The 10,007-nt window shown below is 38.6% G+C and overlaps 1 protein-coding gene across 1 annotated transcript in view; it reads left to right on the forward strand.

Moving 5' to 3' along the window:
- Window positions 1–8,740, forward strand: part of LOC121369898 (suppressor protein SRP40-like) — a gene marked incomplete at its 5' end in the record, with an annotated part of 33,476 nt that extends 24,736 nt beyond the window's left edge. Inside the window, 4 exons of the mRNA XM_041494977.1 lie at window positions 6,891–7,108; window positions 7,221–7,426; window positions 7,834–8,077; window positions 8,646–8,740. Of these exons, the coding sequence (XP_041350911.1) occupies window positions 6,891–7,108; window positions 7,221–7,426; window positions 7,834–8,077; window positions 8,646–8,740 (763 nt within the window). The remainder of the gene's footprint in view (window positions 1–6,890; window positions 7,109–7,220; window positions 7,427–7,833; window positions 8,078–8,645) is intronic.
- Window positions 8,741–10,007: the final 1,267 nt, after the last annotated feature.

Genomic DNA, 10,007 nt, shown 5'->3' on the forward strand with positions numbered 1-10,007 from the left:
TAATTTTTACAAATAGTCTTAGAGAGAAAAGAAAGAAAGAAATGTTTTATTTAACGACGCACTCAACACAACTTAGAGAGGAAACCCACTACATTTTTCCATTAGTAGGACGGGATCTTTCATATGCACCATCCCATAGACAGGATAGCACATGCCACGGCCTTTTGTGTACCAGTCGTGGTGCACTGGCTGGAGCGAGAAATCCCCACTGACGGGAATCGATCCCAAACCAACCGCGCATCAAGCGAGCGCTTTACCACTGGGCTACATCCCGACCTCTACATCATATATAGGCTACACACACAAGTACGTACGTAAACATACAAGACTTTACATGACTAAAAGGAAGTTAGTTTGTTATTTTGACGTATAGTCCTAGAGAAGAAACCCGCTACATTTTTTTCCCCATTAGTAGCCAGAAATTGTTAATATGCGCCAACCCACAGACAGAATAGCACATACCAATGCCTTTGATATACCAGTCGTGATGCACTGGCTGGAACGAGAAATATCTTGATGGGCCCACTGACGGGGATCCCAGATCGACCGTTCATCACGCTAGCGCTTTACTACTGGACTTGTTTTACTACTAGCCCCATACATGACTAGAACTATTTAATGAACAGACTGGTTTCAGCGTTCAGTGGTACAAGCGTTTACATTATGCTCCATGTGTTAAAGAAGTTTTGTTTCGTTTAACGACACCACTAGAGCACATTGATTTAGTAATCATCGGCTACTGGATGTCAAACAGTTGGTCATTATGATATATAGCCTCAGAGAGAAAACCCGCTACATTTTTCATTTAGTAGCAAGGGATCTTTTATATGCACCATCCCACAGACAGAATAGCACATACCACGGCCTTTGATATATCAGTCGTGGTGCACTGGCTGGAGCGAGAAATAACCCAATGGGCCCACCGACGGGGATCGATCCCAAACCAACCGCGCATCAAGCGAGCGCTTTACCACTGGACTACGTCCCGCCCCTCATGTGTTGAATCAATCAACAAACTGGGAAATCCAAACCAAACATCTGTCCTGTCCACAACACATGGTCCATTTCACATGTTTCTCGAAACCCTCGAAACCCTTTGTTATTTTATATTACATACAAAATAAAATACCTTCTCTACTTTTATATCACATAAAACTGAAATACCATTATGAAAAGTTATGAATTAAAAAAAAATAGGCTAATAACCGTAAAAAATAAATAAAAAAAAAACAAGAAAAAAAAAGAAGAAGAAAAAAAAAACTGTTTTAAGATTTTAAGAGCATTATCCTGTAAAGAGGTATTTATCGTCTACCTACTACTTCAATGAAACGTGACACGGTAGGTATCAATCAAAAGGAAGTACAGACACACCAACAAAACGTCGTTGCTATGGATAATTGACTCTTCTCCGGTCACTACACACATTTCGCCTGGAGAGTCCCAGACGCTGTAAAAGATTGGGTGTTTGGACAGGTGGTCGGCGGGTCACATGCCGGTCGCGTGCGGTTCGCGCGCAGACGCACGCCGGTCGCGTGCGCGCGATTATTGTGGACACCTATGGCTAATTCGCCCATTGCCGGCTCTTTATCCGTCTTGTAAAAAAAGAAGAAAAAGATGATACTTCATTGTCCCTCCATATCCAGTGTTAGGGGAATGACCTGGTCATCGAGATAGAATGGACAACCAGCAGATGTCGCTGAATTCTGGCAAGGGTGGGGGGAGGGAGGGTAAAGAACTGTATCATTACTACGCTTTTAAGTTGTCAGTGGCAGATTATTAATAGCGGGTAGGTTGATGATGATTTGTTGTTCCAGATGGATCTTCAGTCTCTAGATCGTATGCAGCACGCAGCTCGTGTCCACTGCTCTGAATGTGATATATCATTTATTTAGATCCATTGCAGTCTCATCTTAGTGTCAGGGATTCAAGATTAATGTGGGTTTTTTAATTTGAAATAATGGAAGTCCAAGCGCATAGTTGACCATGCTATGTACAGTATACTTAAATCTTTACAGTTAAAAGTGCACCAAGAACATAAATTTGCGCTGATTAAAATCTGTCATCTAGAATGCATCAATTTGCGTTGGATTAATTTCATTTTAGACCCTGTGGTGTCCTGTAGTAGGTTAGAAACTGCAACAAAACTGCAACAACAACAACAACAACAACAAAATAAAACCCACAAAACAACAAACAAACAAACAAAAACCAAACACATTATTTACATAGGTAATTGTTTTCCAAAAATATATAAACCACAATTCTTTATTATTATACTACAACAAATATAATTTGAAGTGCACATATTTAATTTTATTTGTCCTTAAAATGCTCCATCTTCCGTATTATGGAATAGATGTCAAACACATGTAAATATATTCCTGGTATAACTGCTAGTCGCAGACGTAAATTTTCGATGCTTTTTGCGGAGTTTTTTGTGTGTTTTTTGTTGTTGTTGTTGTTGTTGTTGTTGTTGTTAAATAGGGCCCATGGTCAAAGATGGCCTGACACACTGATGTAACCACATCTCTTTGTTTTCCACACCATTTTAATCTTATATATTTGGCTTTCTTGCACACCCGTTGGTGAGAACACCATGCCTTATTTTTGGTTACACATATGGTTGTTCAAGACATACGATAACCAGGTCACCAATTCTATACATCCAATGAAAAACTACACGATAGAAATCGATTAGACTGTGACGTATAGTTAACCTGACAATCATGGGTCTGTGGCGCGTAAGTTAGCTTCAAGTGCCACGGCTGTAAATAACTTTTAGTCGAAAAAGATGTTAAAATGTGTTTAAAACCTGGTTTTTGAGGATATGTAAGAAATAGAATAATACATTCGTGTCCGTTAGATACCATTTATCTCACAACTCGTTGTTTAAAACGTTACAAACTCGCTTTCGCTCGCTAGATACATTTTAAAACAACTCATAGTGAGATAAATGGTATCTAACGGCCACTCATGTATTATTCTCTATGTTGGCTACAACACGTGTAAACACAAGTAATAATAGACTGATAATGTGGATTCCCCTCCCCAAATGTGGGTGCTCCAGTAAATATTATGATGTGCCGCCTCATGATATGTTAATGTGTCTGCTTCCGCTGAACATAAAATCACATCCATAAGAACACTGTAGTATATTTCTGCCCATTGAAGTATTACTGCAAGATTGCAATAACACGATGCTTCCTTAGGATAAACAAAAACAACAAAAAACAACAACACAAAACCCTATATTATTATATGTATTCAATCCAGAAGATAGGGGGGTCATAGGTGACGTCTCCCTCTTGAAAAGACGATTCCCCCACTAGAATATGCTGGATTTTAGCTATGGTATGATTTTAGCCTTAATTACATATATCCCCCCCCCCCCTTCAAAACTGAATGCCTACCTCCACACTCAATTGACACCAGCTGGCTACGAGCTTTTATTTATTCAAATGAAAATGTTAAACGTTCACGAGTGACTAACGTCTTAGGTTGTTGGTCCAAGGGACATAACACAATTATAACCCCAAAAAACAAAAAAAGGACAGACCCAACAATACTGAGAGTGCTGTTAAATAAGCAACATATCGGACCTATTTGGCTGGTGGTGGCCATGTAATATATAATAATATTTTCTGACATTTTCACTGCTAAACGCAATTCTGGGTAATTACATAATAATGTTCAAAGCTATGGTCGTAGTAGACTAAGTTTAATTTAGACTAGTGTTCCTCTTCTATTAATGCCTCTTCATTTTTTTTGTAGGTTTTTTTTTTTTGGGGGGGGGGGGGAGGGGTGCCGTCGTCGTTGTTGTATACATTAGAACATATTAAACTTATTCACCCAGGTTTCTAATGTGTAATTTTTCACCAATGTTTATATATAGTGATATAATTATCTTTTCGCCAAGTGCTTGAAAGAAGGTTTAAGACACTCAAGAAACACTGTGCAGCTGTTTTCTCTGACTTAAAATTATACCCCACACACTGACACAGTTGACGACATATGGATCGAACTATACTCTCTGCCCCCGATTGAGTCGATTTTGGATCCTCCAATGAACTCAGTAGTAGGCCTACGTGCTCCTTTTATTCCCACCCATGTAGTAAGTTACTACATGGGTGGGAATAAAAGGAGTAGATATTAGCCACTTCCTTATCCCCCCTCTGGTCTAGACTGTTTCTTTTCAGAAGACAAAACACTTTATAAACACTGACTTGGCGTCTTGTGTCGTCTGATATTGCCACAAAACATTGTGCGCATGTCAGGCATCGCTGACCTTGAAAGGATGGAGCGACCCTAAGGTCTCTGTGAGTTGTTGTTGTTGCCTATAAATCTACATCAGTCGATAAAATGGGGGATCGTCTGGCCTTTAAACAGCTTCTTAAGAAAACAGACAATTGAATAAAAGGTACTGCGCCCTGTTGCGAGCTCTTTAGTCACACGTAAACGATAACTAGTGACAGAGGAAAAGCCTTTCCTGACGGCCAATGGAGCCCACGTCTTGTAATAAACATATCAAATATCACTTGTTATTTCACCTCTGTTCAGGAGTGACAACTCTCAAAGGTTTTCGGCTTATTTTGCAAACACGCAAGCACTACATAAAATTATTGTTCATTTTCAATAGGTCCATTTGTCGTAGGTTTATTTTCCATTTAAATCCGTGCATCAATTGAAATTTCTGCATGAGTGAAATCAAAACTAGTTAAAAGAAATGTTACAGTTCGTTTTCTTATATCTAAAATTAAAATTCAGTAACTTTGAAACATTAAAATTTGCCGGGTCAAATTATTGTATGGACACAAACTCTGTGACATTGGATATTATTCCATGCAAAATATATAAACTCTCGCTTATTTTAAGATTACTCTATTTTGACCTAGTGAAGTTAGACATCGTTCCCAGGTCGGAACTCAATGGGATATAATATATAAACCGGGAGCCCAGAGAGTTTTAATTAGCATTGCGAGTACAAAAAGTCTGAGGCCTGAAATATGTAGGTGTGGGCTGTGGGACCCCCAAACGGCCATTCTTAAGTGTCATCTCCTGTACCAATCCGAGGGGCCGCTCCTCAAAATACCCCAAATTTTAAGTTTAATTAGCATGGTTGAGTACACCAATCAAACCTACACCAAAATGTTCTCTGTTAATGTACTAATTAAGATCTACCATTCTTAAGTGTCATCTCCTGTACTTAGTCCACTTAAGAACGCCCCTAATTAGCACTAATTAGAAGTTTAATTAGCATGGTTGAGTACATCAACGAAACTGATGCCAAAATATTCTTTAGGGTACCCTGACTAAGGATCAGTGATTCTTAAGTGTCAAAACCTGTACTGAATCCTCTTAAGAACGGGTCAAAGGTCAAAATCCATCCAATTTCAGGTTTAATTAGCACGATCTATTACATCAACAAAACTAACGTTACAATTTTCTCTGTTGATGTACAAATTAAGATCCTCCACCATTCTTAAGTGTCAACTCCTGTACTTAATCCACTTAAGGCTGCCACTAATTAGCCCTAATTAGAAGATTAATTAGCATGACTGAGTACATCAACGAAACTGATGCCAAAATATTCCTTGGGGTACCCCCACTAAGGATCAATGATTTTTAAATATGAACCTCTGTACTGAATTCACTTACGGTCAAAGGTAACAATTTGGCCAATATTAGGTTTATTAACATTCACGAGTACATTAAAACATTAATATGTTCTCTGTTGGTATGGTAAGCAAGATCCGTCATTCTTAATGTCAACTCCTGTAGCTAGTCCACTTTAAATGCAATGAGCGTGAAATGAAAATGTATGATTAATATAACTAAATAGTTTTCTATTTGATTGTAATATTACATGAATATGATGATATGACTATTTCCACATTGAACAATGAAAGATTACATTTACTTGATCTTCTCATTGCCTTTAATTCTCAGTGTGAGTGTTATAGCAGTGATACTTTTTGTATGAACTGTTGTAATAGTTATACGTACTTGTTCCATTGTTTTCACCAGTGTTTAGTGAAATTCTGAGTGTACTATTAGTTGAACAGTGAAAAGCATGGTATACCAAACTTAAGATACAAGCTAGTTCACAGGGTCCATAGGTAATAGTTCTGGGTGATGTAATGGCCACTCATTTGAATAATCAATTTTGGAGAATTTTGTCCAAGCTGCAAGCCACATGATATACTTTCGATTCTGTGCCAAAACACATGAAATAAAAGTGGGATTTCTCCAAAACCACAGCATGAATAAAGAATGTGAGTATATGATTATACTAAATGCAGTCGAACTCCACGACTAGGTCAAAACGAAAAGTGTGTCCCTAAATCTAAACTAAGTTATTGATGTGATCAAAATTCAACTCAAGGTTCATTTTTCTGATTAGTCACCAGACAGAAAGAAAATTATTGATCAAAACAGAACTTGAGTTCCAGTCTGGTTCTATTTCATTGCCTGCCTAAACAACTTTCACCTTCCTTAATCTTTATCCTCAAAAAGGACTACCTCATCATCAGATGATACTGTCATGTCATCCTCTCGATGCTCTCATCATCAACAATCCCGTTTTCATCTGGAATGAGGGTTTCTGGCAGTTGTATCAGTGACATCGGCATTCACCCACATTTGTGAAACAAAGGATGCATGTTTGATATGCATGGTTAGCTCTGCTTCACATGGTGGAATGGCACTTGCAATTATGGCCTTCAGATTCTCCAACGGATTAGCAAATGGTCTCAACTTTCCCTTGCGAACAAATGATCCAGTGTAGTCACTACCGGTGAATGCATGGAATCCTGGTAGTGCTGCACATATCTGAGGGCTAAGTATCTGGTAAATAGTGATTATATTGGTATATCTGTGGTTATTTTTGGCAGCTGTACCAACTTCAATCCACAGTGGCGACTCAAACTTTCTGCAGTCATACAGCATGACGACTGCTATGCCAGTATCTCCTTTTACCCCAGTCTTGTGAGTGTCATCAACTGCTTTTGCATGAAGGCATATCTTGGTATCTGCCTCCTTGTGGTTATGTCTAAGGTCATCGACCACTTCCCACTTGAGAACTCCATCTACAACTTTGCCAGGAACTGTGGTAGTTGGGTTTTGAATGATATCGATTTCAAGTCATCACTATTGACCTGTGGTTTCCTTTGTTTAGGTCCTGTTATCAAAAACTCCTTGTTATCTGCTCAACATAAGCACAGGGAAGGCTGGCAGTGACAAGATTCGGGAAAGTCTGCTCAGCGTTCCAGAAAATGGACAGTCACACCACCGAGAATTCCTACAGTCCTGCATTAGTGATCTCAACAGATTTGAAGAGAAGATAAAGTCCTTTACAAATGATTGTGTGAAGAATCAAAGAGCTAAAGACCACATAATAGCTGAACTTAAGAGTACAAGATATCTTATGGTTCACCTGGTGTTACTAGCAACCAAACGGAATCTGGACTTGCCATTCATATTTGAATATTCACTCACACCTGTGCCATTGTCAAGATGGAAAAATGGCAAAAAAAGAAAAAAGCGCTCCCTTCCATTTATTGGAATCAGAGGTGAAAGACGGAAAAGGCCACCCCGAATTCACACGTGTATGCGTTGTAGACGGCCAATTTCTCCTTCATACATTACCTCACTGTCTACCGTCAACTTACGGAGGACTTGCAAGAAACATTCTGATTCAAACAATGGCATTGTCTATCATTCAAATTCATCTCGTCTTTGACAACTACCCACAGCCATCTTTGCAAGATATGGAGTGAGGCAGAAGAGGAGCAGATAACAGAGAGTTTTTGATCATTCAAAACCCAACTTTCAAAGATCCTGGCAAGGGAGTGGCAGGACCAGCAATATGCACAGATAATTGGAAGCCGCCAGCTCTACCTTGATATTCCAGGGGAATGCCATCATTTCAAAGTTGTAGATGGAGTTCTCAAGTGTGATGTGGTCGATGACCTTAAAAATAACCACGAGGAGGCGGATACCAAGATATGCCTTCATGCAAAAGCAGTTGATGACACTCACAAGACTGGGGTAAAAGGAGACATAGTCATCCGTGCGTCAGGTACTGACAAAGCAGTAATCATGTTGTATCACTGTAGAAAGTTTGAGTTTGATACTTGGCCCTCAGATATGTGCAGCACTACCAGGATTCCATGCATTCACCGGTAGTGATTACACTGGATCATTTGTTCGCAAGGGAAAGTTGAGACCATCTGCTAATCTGGAAAATAATACAAAGGTACAAAAAGCATTTGAAGATATGGCGATTGAAGCAGTCATGTCACACAAAATACCCTGCAAACATTTACCGCTAGCATCTATGAAGCAAAGGATACAAGCAAGACAACACTCAATACCTTTCGATACAAGATATTTGAAAAGGGTTATGGACCAAAGTCAACGACAAAGAATCCGTTGGAGAAGCTGAAGGGCATAAATGCTAGTGCCATTCCACCATGTGAGGCATAGCTAAACATTCATATGAAAGATGCATCCTTTGTTGCACAAATGTGGGTGAATGCCGATCTCACTGATATCCAACAACATCCAACTGAAACTGGGATTTTTACAATGGATATTATCACCCAATATTCCATGAAGAAACACAACTGCCAGAAACCCTCATCCAGATGAAAACGGGATCGTTGGTGATGAGAGCATTGAAGAGGAAGACATGACAGTATCATCTGAAGATGAGGCAGTCCTTTCTGAGGATAAAGATTAAGGAAGGTGAAAGTTGTTTAGGCAGGCAATGAAATGGAACCAGACTGGAACTCAAGTTCTGTTTTGATCAATAATTTTCTTTCTGTCTGGTGACTAATAAAAAAAAAAAACCTTGAGTTGAATTTTGATCACATTAATAACTTAGTTTAGATTTAGGGACGCATTTTTTGTTTTGATCTAGTTCTGGAGTTCGACTGCATTTATAGTAATCACATACTCACATTCTTTATTCATGCTGTAGTTTTGGAGAAATCCCATTTTTATGTCATCTGTTATGGCGTGGAATCGAAAGTATATCATGTGGCTCGCAACTTGCACAGAATTCACCTAAATTTATTATTCAAATGAGTGGCCATTACATCGCCCAGAACCATCACCTATGGACCCTGTGAACTAGCTTGTGTCTTAAGTTTGGTATACCAGACTTTTCATTGTTAACTAATAGTACATTCAGAATTTCACCAGACGCTGGTGAAAACAATGGATCAAAGTATGTATAACTATTACAACAGTTACTCTCGTTCATGCAAAAAGTATCGCTGCTATAATACTCACATTAAGAATTAAAGGCAATGAGTAGATTAAGTAAATGTAATCTTTCATTGTTCAAATGTGGAAATAGTCATATCATCATATTCATATAATATTACAATCAAATAGAAAACTATTTAGTTATATTAATCATACATTTTCATTCCACGCTCATTGCATTTAAAGTGGACTAACTACAGGAGTTGACATTAAGAATGACGGAACTTGTTTACCATACCAACAGAGAACATATCAATGTTTTGATGTACTCGATCGTGCTAATTAAACCTGAAACTGGATGAATTTTGACCTTTGACCCGTTCTTAAGTGGATTCAGTACAGGTTTTGACACTTAAGAATCACTGATCCTTAGTCAGGGTACCCTAAAGAATATTTTGGCATCAGTTTCGTTGATGTACTCAACCATGCTAATTAATCTTCTAATTAGTGCTAATTAGGGGCGTTCTTAAGTGGACTAAGTATAGGAGATGACACTTAAGAATGGTAGATCTTAATTAGTACATCAACAGAGAAAATCTTAACGTTAGTTTCGTTGATGTACGCGATCGTGCTAATTAACCTGAAATTGGGTGGATTGTGACCTTTGACCCGTTCTTAAGTGGATTCGGTACAGGTTTTGACACTTAAGAATCACTGATCCTTAGTCAGGGTACCCTAAAGAATATTTTGGCATCATTTCGTTGATGTACTCAACCATTGCTAATTAAACTTCTAAT

This window comes from Gigantopelta aegis, chromosome 4 (assembly GCF_016097555.1).
Source record: "Gigantopelta aegis isolate Gae_Host chromosome 4, Gae_host_genome, whole genome shotgun sequence".
Lineage (NCBI taxonomy): Eukaryota > Metazoa > Mollusca > Gastropoda > Neomphalida > Peltospiridae > Gigantopelta > Gigantopelta aegis.